Raw genomic sequence first — 15,214 nt, 5'->3', positions numbered from 1 at the left:
GTAGGAAAGACGAGGCCTGTCTGTGTGTGCGTAAAAGCGGGCACACCGCACTGAGCCCAGTGTGGCGGCTGTCGGTGTAGTGAAGGATTGGTAAACCTTTGAAGCATCAGGCGATGCGGCGACACAATGAAGTTGTGGAGAGGAGGTGAGACAGGTTCCAGATAACGTGGCCTCATCTCCGTGTTTGTGCAGCGCATCGCCTTTATTGTCGCGCCATAGCTCCGCGGAGTGGATTGGCTAAGTAAGTACTTTGACCGACATCGACGTTCAACGTCGACGAACAGCAGCGACGGTTTCCCCCACTTGCGTAAGTGTGTAAACAGCGTAAACGACGCCAAGCTCAATGTGCATTCGTTGGCCCCGAAGAGGTGGCTAAACCAATCGAAAAAGAAAGACAACTAAGAATAACCAAGCAGTGCTACTCCCACTCAACCACTACCTCTCGCTTTCACCTTAGTCCAAGAGACTTCAGACCTTTCCCACCTGTCGTAAGGCCTTGCGCCTTCGTTTCCTTCTGAACTCTTGTGCTACTCAGGTTCAATTCCCATTTCCAAACGCACATTTCTGTTTCGTGCATGTTTAGTTATCTGCATTGTTTATACATTTACACGTCAGACATCTGTAGACGCTTTCATCCACAGACCCAGTGGAGAAGAGCATCAACTCACCTTGCCACCAGCGCAGCTCACTATTTCTGAAAGGCAAGAGGCACAGGTGGGGTCAGTGGGAGGAAGTAACGAAGGGACAGCACCGTCAATGCTCTCAAAGTTTCAAAATACCTTTCAAATCAGCGGGCGAGGGCAGGACGCGGCCAGTTGCGTGGATGCTCCAGCCCTGAAGCACGCCACCACTCGAGGACGCCTGCCTCAAGGTCTCGTCGAGCACAAACTTGAGGGACTTTTCGGCCTCGGTGTCCTTGAGGAGGTACGGCGTATGCTCTGCGGGGAAGAACAGGCTGCATTGTGAAGGCGGCCAAGCCCTCAGGTTGCAAGCGGGAATTCCAATTCGAATGTTGAGGGTTTAACGTGCCGAAGCAACACTGCGGCTACGAGGTGCGGCGTAGTGGATAAGTTTTGACCACCTCCCCGCACGGGGCACCTTGAGTAATCTTGGTGACGGTACTGGCGATACCGCGGACCCCGAGCCCCCCAACATAAGCTGTGTCCTACCGTGGTGATGTGTTTTGAAGGTGAAGGGTAGAAACCTCTAACGGTGGCCGTCGGAGCCCAGGTCAAGCTCCGGCGGATGGGCTCCCTGTCTGTTTACCAGGCAGGGAGCTCCGGGACCTCCTCAGCTATCAGGGTAAGGTTGTGGAAGAAAGTACCCCCGTCTCCCTGCTTTTCAATGTATCATATGGCATTTTCTAACCCCCCCCCCCCCCGACGTGATCGGCCCCCGAAAAGGGGCCGCACCGAAGTTTCTTTTCCTCCTTTGCAATCGATCTCTCCCCCAAAGCCTGATAATTTCTCGCGGTTTCTGATCATGGAATCTGTTGACAAGACAAACCCCATCACTTCCCAATCTGTGTTTCTAATCTCCAAGTTTCTTGAAAGCCTTATCGGAAAGTCGTATAAGGCTAAGAAACTCACAACGGGAAAAGTTTTGATAGAAGTAGAAAGCAAGCAACAATCCTCTAACCTCCTCAAGCAAACGCGCATGGTAGATGTTGACATCAAGATCACGCCCCATCGCAGCCTCAATAGCTGCCAGGGCGTGATCTCTGATCGGGATCTAATGAATGAGACTGAAGCAGACCTGCTCGAGGGCCTCCGAGAGCAGGGCGTGACAGCAGTGAGGCGAATCACCATACGCCGAAATGATGAAATAATTCCAACCAAGCACATAATCTTGACACTTGACCGCTCTAACCTTCCTGAGTCGGTCAACGCAGGCTTCTTGAGATGTCCAATCCGACCCTACGTGCCGAACCCGCGCCGCTGTTTCAAGTGCCAGCGGTTTGGGCACGGCACAACGTCTTGTCGTGGTAAATTGACGTGCGCAAAATGTGCAGCACATGATCATGAAACTGACAATTGTAGATCCGAGAACTTCACCTGTGCCAACTGCCAGGGACCACACGCTGCCTATTCTAGGAGCTGTGGAAAGTTCAAAGAAGAAAAACAGATCATTGCCTTGAAAGTCAACGAAAACATCACCTTCCCAGAGGCACGGAAGAGGTTCGCCTCCTTCCCTCTGGGCAGGTACGCCGACGCAGCTCGCCGGGGGGCGGAGCGGCGTCTTGTTTCGGCGGGGACCCAGTACCGAGAGTCGGACTTGGTCCCGCCCCCGCCCCCCCCCTGGGTTGCCTCTGGTAGCCCAACCCGCCACCACGCCGCTTGCTCAGGCAGCAGCGGTTGTGGTGGCAACCTCTTCTGTCGGGGCCGGTGCCGCTCCCGTCCGTGCCTCCCCATCGTCCAGTGCGTTGGAGTGTGCCATGGACACCACGAGCCCCGCATCGGCTCCCACCGCCACCGCACCGCCCGTGCCACTTCTGGTGCCTCCGACACCACCGGCGGTGGCAGGTCAAACGAAGGGCCCCCGAAGGGGGGCCAAGTCCGGGGGGCCCGGTTCCACGGGCACACCCAGGACATCGGACGACGAGATGGACGTCGTGCCGTTCTTGCCTGCAACGCAGCGCAAGGAGCGGCCTCCGACGTCCAAGCCTACAGATAGGCCGCCCAAAAAGCCCAATCCAAGAGTCACAGCCCCGAAAGACGACACATAAACATACACACTCCAGTAGCTCTCACACTAAATAATGGGAAGAGAAAATATTGTTCAATGGAACTGCAGAGGCCTTCTGAATAATCTTGACGACGTGTATGAGATTCTGCATACCAATCAGCCAAGTGTAATGTGTGTTCAGGAAACACATTTGAATTCTAAACAATCAAGTTTCTTGAATAGTTACCTTGTATACAGGAAAGACAGGGATGGCTGCACACACTCTTCTGGCGGTGTGGCCATAATCGTCCGGAAATCCTTAGCATGCCACCCTGTCACCTTGAACACTATCCTTGAGGCTGTAGCAATACGCTTAATAATATTTAATAGGTTGATAACGGTATGCTCCATATACATTCCTCCTGATGTTACACTTTTGAGTTCTGACTTCGAGGCGCTGGTTGACCAGCTGCCCGAACCATACATTCTAACAGGCGACCTTAATGCTCACAATTCTCTTTGGGGCTCTTCTCGTACGGATGCCCGAGGTCGCCTGATAGAGAGGTTTCTTACATCCTCTGGAGCATGCCTTTTCAACAATACAAAGCCTACATACCATAACATAGGTCACAACACATACTCATGTCTTGACTTGGCTATTGGCTCCGCAGTTCTCTTTCCTCTTCTCGAGTGGGGTGTGGGCACGGACCCATATGGCAGTGACCATTTCCCCACTTCATTAACGTATATAGGTAAAGGCCCGAGCAGTCCATCTTCCCATAATAGGTTCAATGAAGCACGAGCTAACTGGAACACATTTACAGAGACATCCAAACTACACCACACATCCATAGGACACCTACACGTTGAAGAAGCTACCCAACTCCTCACGGCGCACATCCTCGACGCCGCCGAAAAGTCCATTCCCCACGCCTCTGTTGCCCCGCACAACCAGCGGAGGCCGTGGTGGAATGAGGACTGTAGGCGGGCGCGAGAGGCCCAGAACAAGGCGTGGGGTATCCTTCGCCGGTACCCCACGTCGAGTAACCTCCTCTTGTTCAAACGGGCCAAGGCGTTAGGGAAACGTGTGCGCCGTGAGGCAAAACGAGAGAGTTGGCGTACATTCATAACATCAATTAACTCCTACACAGACACACGGAAAGTATGGACACGAATACGGAAACTCAAGGGACATCAAACACACAGCCTGCCTCTGGTCAGTACAACAGGGGACACACTCGAAGACCAGGCTGACACACTCGCACAACACTTCCAACACGTTTCTAGTTCAGCACACTACACAAACACCTTCATGAAACACAAACTCGTGGCCGAAAAGAAACCTTTACATGACAATGACAGGTCAGCCACCTCTTATAACTCCGAATTCACGCTTCATGAGCTGAGGGATGCTCTGAGCACGTGTAAACCCTCAGCTCCAGGCCCAGACAACATTACATATACAATGATACAGAACTTACACACAGACACTCTTGTAACACTTCTTCACCTTTTCAACAAGATATGGCTTTCGGGGCACATTCCAAAGTCTTGGAGGGATGCCATAGTTGTAGCATTCTTGAAAGAAGGGAAGGACCCTTCTTCTCCCGCTAGCTATCGACCCATTGCCCTGACCAGCTGCCTGTGCAAGCTTCTCGAGAAGATGATAAACCGGAGGCTCGTGTACTTTTTGGAGTATAACGGCCTTCTCGAGAGCTGCCAGGCAGGCTTCAGGGCGGGGCGATCCACGAATGATCAACTTGTGGCACTAGAGTCGTATATTAAGGATGCCTTCGTGCATAAACAGTTCTGTTTAACTGTCTTCTTAGACCTTGAAAAGGCATACGACACCGCTTGGCGTTATGGGATCCTTAGGGACCTCAAGTCATTCGGTCTATCGGGTAACATGTTAAACACTCTTGTTAGTTACTTGTCAGACAGAACGTTTCGAGTAAGAGTTGGATGTGCACTCTCAAACATTTACGTGCAAGAAAATGGCGTGCCACAGGGTGGCGTGTTGAGCTGCACTCTCTTCATAGTAAAAATGAACTCTCTTGGTAAGGCACTGCCACCCACAATCTCTTATTCCATGTATGTAGATGACGTGCAGATATCCTATAAATCATGCAATATGTCAATCTGCGAACGTCAAGTCCAGCTTGGTGTAAAGAAACTTGCCGGCTGGGCAGACAAGAATGGTTTTAAATTAAATCCTGTAAAAAGCTCCTGCGTTGTGTTCTCCAGGAAGCGCGGGGTCCATATGGACCCAGACATTACTCTTAATGGCGTGTCGCTTCCTGTGAACAAGGAGCACAAGTTCTTAGGTGTTGTGTTTGACCACAAACTCACATTCATTCCACACATCAAGGAACTTAAACATAAATGTCTTAAAACAATGAATATACTTAAGGTTCTCTCCCATCAATCTTATGGTTCCGACAAAGAACTCCTTCTACGGCTCTATACTGCTTTGGTTGGGTCTCGTTTAGACTATGGCAGTGTGGTATATGGGTCGGCGACTAAAACAGCGTTGCGAAGGCTTGACCCAGTGCTACACTTGGGGCTTCGTCTCGCCTCGGGTGCTTTTCGCACTAGCCCTGTCGAGAGTCTGTATGTCGAGTGTGATAAGTGGAGCCTTGAGAACCAACGAACGTACATGGACTTGCTATATGCTTTTAAAATTTCATCACTGAATAATCATCCTTTTTATCCTGTCTTTAACGATACATCAACATCTCTGCTCTTTGCAAATCGCCCATCCGTTCCTCTGCCCTTTTCACTTAGAGTGAGAGAGCGAGCCTCGGATCTCAGTGCTTCGTTTTTAGATGTGTACAGGTCATCCTTTTCTAACAGTTTACCGCCTTGGCAAGTTCGCCCTGTGTCGTGCGACCTTTCTTTTATGAGACTTGACAAAAATCGTGTACCACGAGCTGCAATACTGCAGCACTTTCTGTCTTTGCAGTTTAAATACACATGTGCAGAATTTTATAGTGACGCTTCTAAAACCTCCAGTATGGTGTCGTGCGCTGCTCATGGTCCTAATTTCAATGCAGCCAGAACCATGAGCATGCACACATCAATTTTTTCAGCAGAAGCGTATGGAATTTTACTGATTGTACGACACATCTTTGAAAATCACATTCCCAATTCCATCATATATACAGATTCTTTGAGTGTTGTTCGCGCACTGTCATCGCATACACCCCCCAGAAACCACATAGTTAATCTTGTATTCTGCACTATCATGTCCGTGTATGCACAAAAGCATGAGCTGGTCCTCTGCTGGGTCCCAGGACACGCAGGGATCTCTGGGAACGAGTTGGCAGACGAGAGGGCCGGTGCGGCTGCACTCAGGAACACTGTGGACATTACAACGGTACCCTACACAGACCTCAAGCCACACATAAGACAACACCTGCGTAGAACATGGCAAACACACTGGGACGAACAGACAGACAACAAACTACATGTAATAAAGCCACACTTGGGACGGTACACAACTGACTCACACAACAGACACACGGAAGTCGCCTTGGGTAGGCTGCGGATAGGGCACACCCATGCGACGCACTCGTATCTGCTGACGGGATCATCTAGACCCCAGTGCAGCAGGTGCGGAGAGGCCCTATCCGTGATGCACATTCTCATACAATGTAAGGCACTCGACACTACACGACGCAAACACTTCCCTCAACTACACACACGACATATTCCACCACACCCGTCATACTTCTTAGGATACGATGCCATGTTTTCTGTTCAACGCACCTTTCAGTTCCTATCAGAAGTTCACTTTTTACAGCTCATCTCATACCACCCATAGCTTTTACCCCCTGGTCCTATACACCAGCCACCTTATTTATTCTTAACCATTCTTGTTCTTCACCCTGGCCATTTACACCAGCCGTGCTCATAGCTTTTAACTGATTTTATTTGTTGTTCTCTCCTCATCAAATCACTTTGTGTTTGGCGCTCTTTGCCCATGTCGGCCTTGCGCCAATAAAATCAAACCATCATCATCAGTTTTGACCACCTAGAGATCTTTAATGTGCGCCAAAAGCTTGACACATGAGTGCTTTTCACTTTCAGTTCCCGTCATAAAGACAGCTACTGCGGCCGGGATTGAGTGATTGAACCCATGCCCTTGGGTTCGGCAGCACAACGCCTCGGCAACTAAGCCACCGCGGAAGGAGTGGTTGCAAGCGGGGAGAAAGAAGAAGAGTCACAGAGCCGCGGTTCTCCAATCACAGAAGCGGTAAAAGAGTGAGCAAACAATGTCGAACGCCGCAAAAAGTTACAATGTCCGCAAAACTGGAATATACTGGCTTAACTATCGGAGAACCTGGCAATGATGCAAACCTCCTCTTTTTTTGTTATGACAAAACTGATGATTTGATTGTAGGGTTTAACGTGCTGACACATCGCAGGCAATGACGCGTACCGTAGTGGAGGGCTCGGGATGAATTTTGACCACCTGGGGATCTTTAACGTGCGCCGAAATCTCGTTTGTACGGGTGTTTTCGCTTTTCGCCTCGATCAGAATAGCGGCCACCACGGCCGGGAATCGAACCCACGTCTTTGTGCTCAGCAGCCTTGGCCACTGAGCCACCCCGGCGGGTAATGCGATAAAACTGAAGCTGAGAAATAGTTATTACTGAAAATCATCTGGATACTTGCTATTATGAGACACAAATGAGAGATTCAATGTCGCACGAGCTAAAGTGCGCTGGGGAAGTTCATGCCCAGCACTGAAAGTTTTGTCAGCACCGTACAAAAAGCAGGGGGGAAGAAGCGGGACTAGAACCGACCAACGAAAGTCTTGGCTTCCTGGCACTTCTCGATCCAGGCGATGTCCACGATTGGGGTTCCCTTGCCGATGCAGCAGAGGGATTTCACCGTTCTTCGGAACTGTTGAAAAATGGCAAAAAAGAATAGTACCACCCTTTAGCAAAAACACAGACATCAAATAAGGCATCTAAATGAAAGTGCAGGCAGTAGCGGAAAACATCCCTTCTGCTAGCGCCATGCGATCAACTGTCGGGATGATTTTTAGCAAGCAAAGAGCGCGCAACATTTCAACCACCCTGTGCATGTAAGCGAATGAGCAAGAGAACTACAATGCAAAGCTATAACACACTCTTGCAATGTTTTCCCATTCTGCGCACACTTTCTGTAACCACAAAAATTATGTGAAGATTGCCCCCATTACCCACAAGAAGGCCCACAGTGTATAATCCACTTTACTTCATTGTGCTGCAAAGACTTGTTCATCTATTCTGTTAGTTGAACTGTCGAATATTACCTGTACAGTGAAACTAGTTAACTAACGAGTACACTCAAAAGCTGTATGATAGTAAGCATGCGAACATGTGCCGCTCAATACATGTACAGCGCTCTGGTGAGAGGCTGGCGCGCAATCGCAGTTGGAGTGTTTAGCGGGCGCACTCCCTGAAAGCGCTTTATCATGCACCTGCCTGCTGCATTAGTTTCACCCCAGCATCTGAAAACATGAAGACGTAAGGATAATGCATTCTTATCGCCTAATCAGGAAGCGAAAATTAAACGTTTGTATATGTTCGCTGAATTTTGTGCTTGATGAAAAGCCTTTAGCTGCACATGTACTCTCTGGAATCGTTTTCACACATCTGGAGTAGCTACAACAGCAGACAACAGCACAATCTATCGTTGTCAGGGAGTGGATCCACCAAATGTACGAACAACGGAAGTTCACCTACCTATCGCTGCACCGCTCCGCATGTACTGTGCGGCACGCACTCCAGTGTTTAACGTCATAAAGCTTACGACTGTACCTTTGCACAACCTTAATGTCACTGACGCAAGTTTACTTCATCTACTTCTCCTTACACTCACAAAGCGTAGCCAATGCTCTTTTTTGATCCGAAGTGGAGTATACAAGTTGGGGAAAAACGAGTGTTCTGGATACTGGTATACAACTGGCTTGGGACTATTATATACAGATGGAGGCACAGAGAGTGAGCTAGCTATCCACAACCATAAATGTTTTTTTTTCTGCCATTTTCCCGCGATGTGGTATCGCGCGTGAAATAAATGTGACCTGCCTACTGTTACGAATCGGCCAGCAACACGTGTTTTTCCGCATCAGCGACCACGTGGGAATCGACCATGTGCGCCCACGTGTCGGTGAATCGTACTTCGTGTCTCGCCATGCCGGGTCAATCACCTCGCTTTGCAACGTGTTTCCGGCAGCTGCCAGCGCCACACCCTTCCGGCACCTGCCTTGACCTTCCCGGCTTAGACGTTTCGCTATCAGCGCGATCAGAGTTGATAGCGCGACCCCGGCACCTTTCAAGGACACTCTCCCCCCTCTCTCGGACGCCACAAGGGGCGATGATGACTCGCTATCTTGGAAAGACTGTGCGTGTGTGTCTATGATTTCGTGGCGTGTTACTCTTGGGGGCGTTTTTTGGGTATAAAAGAAGCAGCACAAACGCTGATATTCATTCCTGTCTGAGCAGCGAATCCAAGCGGTCGCTCTGCTCGTGTCCTGTATTGTAACCTCGCCCGTCAGGGCATTGTACGTTTTTTTGGCTTCGGCTCACCTCTCGCTATGAAGTAAACAGTTACGTTATCCTACTGCTCTGGACTTCTTCACGGCTGCAACAGCGGGTGGCCGCTCGCACCATACACGCTACCCATCGTATGTTGGAGGCCACGGAGAAAGGATCGAGTGCCCCCGCCCGGTCGCAACAACTGGTTGGCAGCGGTCGGATGACAACTTCGTGACACCTGGAGCCAGCGGTGCGAGACCCAACACCACGGACGTCAAGGCGGCTTCGGACTTCGCAGAATTCACGGCGGTCAAGGGTGAGTGCGGGACTTTTCGTCACTGAGTTTTACCAGGCTTCTGAGGATAGCTGGTAGGGCGTCTGTTTTTGTCGCGTGGGTTATTCGCGCAAAACATTTTTTGGAGCAGTGGGAAAGCAGTACTCTAGACCGGCCATGAATTTGAAAGCGTTGAAAAAACCGCAGTTGTTGGAGCTTGCAAAAGAGTTGCGCTTGGATGTTACGGACGCTCTGAGAAAGCCAGAGCTGATAGAGGCTATACTCGCTGTTGGGGCTGACGATGACGAGCTGTCTGAGTGCATTGAGGCGATCAATGACAGGGAGACCGCTAAACGTCAGGCTGCAGAGGCTGAGCGCCAGCGTGAGGAACGCGAGAGGCAGAAACAGGAACGCGAAGATAGAAAGCGAGAACAGGAGCGACAGCATGAGCTAGAAATGAAGCGTCTCGACCTAGACGTCAGAGTGGCAGCAGCGTGCAGTCTGCGGCGACTGAGCGACCTACGTTGCGAATGTGTGACCTAATGCGACCCTACAAGGTAGGAGAAGACATCGGTCTTTTTTTGGTCAACTTCGAGCGTACGTGTGAGAGGGCCCAGTTTAGCCGAGACTCATGGCCGCAAAAGCTGCTTACGCTTTTGCCAGGTGAGGCATCCGACGTGATGGCCCGCTTGCCAAAGGAGGAGGCGGAGGACTACCAGAAAGTCAAGTCTAGCCTCCTGCGTAAGTACAGGCTGTCAGCAGAGGCGTTTCGCCAGAAGTTCCGTGAAGCCGAGAAAGCTAGGGGCGAGTCGTACTCGGAGTTCGCCTACAAGCTTAATGGAAGAGTGGCTCAAAGAGGCAGAAGCTTTCGGAGAGCACGACAAAGTGGTTGAGTGCTTCGGTCTTGAGCAGTTTTACCGCCGACTACCGGAGAACCTGAGACTCTGGGTGCAAGATAGGCCAGGGGTAAAAACTGTGGATCAGGCAGCTCAGCTAGCTGACGAGTTCGTCGCACGTCGAGGTGCGCAGGGGCCGAAAGACGGCCAAAAAGAGTTCAGGCCGAGGCCTGATAAGCCAGGGCCGAAAGGCAGAGCTCCCCGGGAAGACGGTGGGGCAAGCGAAGTCGTTCTCGTGGATAGAGAAACTGGCCACGATAACAAAGAGAGAGCAGCAGAGGACCAGCGCAGAAAGAAAGCTTTCGAGGCGCGCCGACAGGCTGCATGTTACAACTGCGGCGAGACGGGACATTTTGCTGCCAATTGTAAGAAGGGAAAACTAGTATTTCACGTACTAGATCAGAGTGAGGACAGCAGGGAGTTTCTAGAGCCGTACGTACGGGAGCTAGTCGTCAATGGTAAACCGTGCCGAGTTCTTCGTGACTCCGCGGCGACGGTAGACATGGTGCACCCTTCGTACGTCGAACCGGATCAGCTAACTGGGCAGTGTGTTTGGGTGAAGCCAGCCGTAGGTGCACGAAACGTTCGTCTGCCGATTGCTAAGGTCAGCATCGGAGGTCCGTTTGGTGAACTTGTGACGCAGGCAGCAGTATCCCCACAACTACTTCCGGAGTACAAGTACCTATTCTCGAACAGGTCGGATCAGCTGTTAAGGGAAAAGGGGTACCATTTTGAGAAACTGCCGAGGACAGAACCAGCTGGGCTCGCTGCGAAGAGCTCGAGTAACGATAGGGTCGCCACCTCTGTGAGGAATGGCGAAACTCAGACAGAAAGCGATGATTGGGTATTTCCGGAGGCTCAAGACGGAGGGCAGCGTAAGTACACTGTGTGTAAGGCCCCTACGATGAGCGGAGATGTTTCGTCGCCATGTTCAAAGTGCGCCATATCACGGGAGGCCTTGAAAACGGCTGTCGACCCGAACGCGCGCAGTTCGCGGGCAACCGAGCCGTCTTTTGAGACAGGGCAGCCTAGGTGTAGTGTAGTTCGGGCCGTGAGAAAGGAGAACGGAAACACGCTTCGGTCTTTGCGTGCTGAGGCTGTCGCTGAAAGCGCGAGGGACGACGAGGTAGTGACTGTTGGGAACTGCAAGGTGTCTAATGGGCTCGTCGTGCCCGTTTCACTCCCAGCTGATGCTCCCGTCGGTAGGCCAACATCGGCTGAGCTAGTTGAGGTTCCAGTGTCGCCTGTGGCTGAACCGAAGTCGGGAACCGATTAGCCTAGAGGAGAGAACGCGTTCCGGCGTTTGCTTGCCGAACGCGTTCGTAAAAAGGCTAGCAACGAGGAGGTAGCAAAAACTTCAGCGCGTAATTGTGGCGCATGTTTCAGTGCGAGCAAAGCCATGAGCTCGCATCGCGCCGAGGGAACGCCGCCTAGAAGCAGTGCGCGCATAACGTATGAACGGGGGAAAATCCCGCTCGCTCCTCCGCGCGCTCGACCTTTGTCGAACAAGACGACCGGTGTCATTTCACGCGGTCACAGCAGCGTTGAGAGAACGGCTGCACCTAAAGTGCGCTGCCGAAGGGGAAAAGCTCGGGGCATTGACGAGAGCTCAAATCGCAGCTCTCGGCGCGAGAAATGGCCTGTAGACGCCTGACTTTCTCAAGTTCATTCTTTTTCCTGAAGCAGGTTTCGCCTTTATGATTACGTTTTTTTTGTGTGTATGGGACATTCCCAATCACGCGAAATGTCACCTTTCAGGTTTGTGCACTTGTCTAAAGTACTGCTGGGCTAAAAATATAACTAGTGTAGTTAGTTATTAGCGTATTTTTTCGCCACTAAAAGCCTGGTAGATCTTCAGTGTGGATTTGTCTTCGCACTTGCCGGCGATGCGGTTGTGTCTTGCTGTGTTGTTCTGTTGCTTGCCTGACCAATCCAGAGACGTTCTTGGGGAGCCACTTCTCGTCCAGTGATCGGCCCTGTGAAGCTCCAGCACGGTGTCGTACAGCCCAGGCCTGGAGTCGAGCGTTTGCTTAGCACTTCCCTGCGAAAGCATCCCTCCGGACAACGGTTGAAGACCCTTATCCATCGGGATCTCGGACCCCCCGCGGAGAAGCTGTTACGAATCGGCCAGCAACACGTGTTTTTCCGCATCAGCGACCACGTGGGAATCGACCATGTGCGCCCACGTGTCGGTGAATCGTACTTCGTGTCTCGCCATGCCGGGTCAATCACCTCGCTTTGCAACGTGTTTCCGGCAGCTGCCAGCGCCACACCCTTCCGGCACCTGCCTTGACCTTCCCGGCTTAGACGTTTCGCTATCAGCGCGATCAGAGTTGATAGCGCGACCCCGGCACCTTTCAAGGACACTCTCCCCCCTCTCTCGGACGCCACAAGGGGCGAAGATGAATCGCTATCTTGGAAAGACTGTGCGTGTGTGTCTATGCCCCAACCACATGGAGCGATTTTGCGAGCGACTTGGGGCGCGACGCGACAAGTCGCTCATCGAATCGCTCGGTTCTGGGTCGCCAGAAACAGTCGCTCGCCTCCCGGAAGTGGCCTCAGCGACTAGCCAATAGGAGAGCCCCTACGTAAGCACGCAACCTCCGGTTTTGGAAGAGAACGGGGGGAAGACTGCAAATCCACGCAGCGGAGCAGCGGATTTTCCGCAGCGGTGCAGCGGAAATAAAAGCTTCGCGTGGCAATTGCTCGTGTACACGCTGAAGCAGGAGCAAGAAGGCTCCCGCACACACTGGGTGAGACCCGTGTGGGAAAAACGACGTCAAGAAAGCGAATTCTTCACGGCGTTCATGTTGGAGCCGAGAGACGAGGCGCAGAAGGAAAAGCGTGCGCTATCGCTAACCCAAACCAGTTTTAAAGATGCAATGAAGTGCAAAAAGCAAGGTAGAAAGGCGTAATCCTTTTTAGTCATGCTTTTTATGACAAATGAACAAAAAAATGTTTGCAAACAACCCGCGTACCAAGCGCGTGTGTGCGGCAACATTGAAATCGCCATCCTCAGTCGCTCGAGCAGTCGCTGTCATGTGGTTGCCTCGGCGAGCGACTTCGGTTCGGCGACTGCGGATCCTAGTCGCGTCGCTCGTCGCGTCGCTGGAAAAATCGCTCCATGTGGTTAGCACTTATGATTTCGTGGCGTGTTACTCTTGGGGGCGTTTTTTGGGTATAAAAGAAGCAGCACAAACGCTGATATTCATTCCTGTCTGAGCAGCAAATCCATGCGGTCGCTCTGCTCGTGTCCTGTATTGTAACCTCGCCCGTCAGGGCATTGTACGTTTTTTTGGCTTCGGCTCACCTCTCGCTATGAAGTAAACAGTTACGTTATCCTACTGCTCTGGACTTCTTCACGGCTGCAACAGCGGGTGGCCGCTCGCACCATACACGCTACCCATCGTATGTTGGAGGCCACGGAGAAAGGATCGGGTGCCCCCGCCCGGTCGCAACACTACCTTGTCCGTCACAAGGTGAGTGCATGTCGATGCCGTTGTGGCGATAGCACCACCAAGCCGCTTGACAATCTGCATCACGGGACAGGACCATGAAAATCAGTAAAGCACGACGACATTGCAGAAACCAAGTATTAAAAATCGCAGTTCGTGTGAAGCTATCCCTGGGCTACGAGGCATGCTGTAGTGGAGGGCTCCGGATTAATTTTGACCACCTGGGTAAAACAATCTTGATTTTTAAGTAAACTCCGTGAAGCTTGTCAGTCTTGCTGCTCCCCCCCCTCCCCCCTTGATTTCAAATATCCCATTATTTTTTGAGTCAGTCAATTACTTCCCAAGATAATTAGAGGTAATTAGCCATTTTTGGAGAAACCATAGAGAGAACACTGCGAGTCATAAAACTGTAATCTTTACATTTTCCAATACTATGAACCCTAGTGAATGCAATGAGTGTAGCGGTTTTTTGATCCACTGCTTGGAACTAATTTCACAGTTCATTAAACGTGGTGGCACCAGTTGCAAGGAATAATTTCAAACACCAAAGTTTAATGAGCTGTAAAATTAGTTCCCATCGGTGCATCAAAAAACCAATTCTCTTATTGCACTCACCAGGGTTTATACTATTGGAAAATATAAAGATTACGGTTTTATTACCGCCACTGTTTTGTCTACTGTTTGACCGAAAATAACTAATTATCTCTAATTATCTTGGAAACCAATTGATTGACTCAGAAAATAATGGCATATTTGAAATCAGGAGGACAAAAGCAGCAAGACTGACAAGTTTCACAGAGTTTACTTAAAAATTAAAAGAAATTGTTTTACGAGCAGTATCGCCCGTTAATGTGCACCGAAATCTCGACACACAGCCTTTTTGCTTTTTGTTTCCATCAAAAAAGCAGCCACTGAAGTTGGGATCGAATTCGTGCCCCTGGGCTCGGCGGCACAAAGCCTTCGTGGACCATATAACATTGAAATCAATCGCTACCCGAAACAGCTACGGCGTCACTTTCAGGGTCGAAGGTCAGTAAGGTGGCGTACCTCCTCTTCATTGGTGCACTCCATGCCCGTGAAAAGAATCTTGGGCTTGCTTTTCAGGGCCTTAAACAGAACGTAAAAGAATAATGACATGGAAAGGTTTTGTGATCGTACAGGCACATAGCAGGTGTACAGGACAGCAAGAGCCAGTACTGCTAGTATCAGTTCTGACCTCTAGCTTGTGGATCACCAAATAAGCTTAGGGATCACCAAATAAGCAAATCTTACTTCCTCAGAGTGAGGTGCTATTCTGATTGCCGACGCAACGCAGGTGATGAGGCGCGCCGTAGCGGAGGGCTCCGGATTAATCTCGTACACACGGGCGTTTTTTCTTTTCGCCTTGGCAGCCTC

General features: G+C 50.8%; 1 protein-coding gene across 1 annotated transcript; it reads right to left on the bottom strand.

Annotated features, from left to right (window-relative positions):
• Nucleotides 1-163: 163 nt before the first annotated feature.
• Nucleotides 164-14,923, bottom strand: LOC144144163 (mediator of DNA damage checkpoint protein 1-like). Its single transcript, XM_077675534.1, has 5 exons — nucleotides 14,867-14,923; nucleotides 13,829-13,897; nucleotides 7,473-7,572; nucleotides 780-938; nucleotides 164-694 (listed from the first exon to the last, which is right to left on the bottom strand). The coding sequence occupies exons 1-5, from the start codon at nucleotides 14,888-14,890 to the stop codon at nucleotides 660-662; spliced, it is 387 nt and encodes a 128-aa protein (XP_077531660.1). The 5' UTR covers nucleotides 14,891-14,923; the 3' UTR covers nucleotides 164-659.
• Nucleotides 14,924-15,214: the final 291 nt, after the last annotated feature.

This window comes from Haemaphysalis longicornis, unplaced genomic scaffold, assembly GCF_048455015.1.
Source record: "Haemaphysalis longicornis isolate Haplotype H1 unplaced genomic scaffold, Haemaphysalis longicornis Haplotype H1 scaffold_633, whole genome shotgun sequence".
Taxonomy (NCBI): domain Eukaryota; kingdom Metazoa; phylum Arthropoda; class Arachnida; order Ixodida; family Ixodidae; genus Haemaphysalis; species Haemaphysalis longicornis.
Note: the sequence above shows the minus strand (reverse complement) of the source record. Positions and strands in the feature narration are given on the sequence as shown.

Excerpts from the sequence above, each read along its gene's own strand:
- LOC144144163 (XM_077675534.1), bottom strand. The coding sequence starts at position 14,890 with ATGGAGTGCACCAATGAAGAGGAG. Across the intron at positions 7,573-13,828 it reads CTCACCTTGTGACGGACAAG|TTCCGAAGAACGGTGAAATC; the intron begins GTAGTGTTGCGA and ends ATTTTTCAACAG. Across the intron at positions 695-779 it reads CTCGCCCGCTGATTTGAAAG|AAATAGTGAGCTGCGCTGGT; the intron begins GTATTTTGAAAC and ends CTTGCCTTTCAG.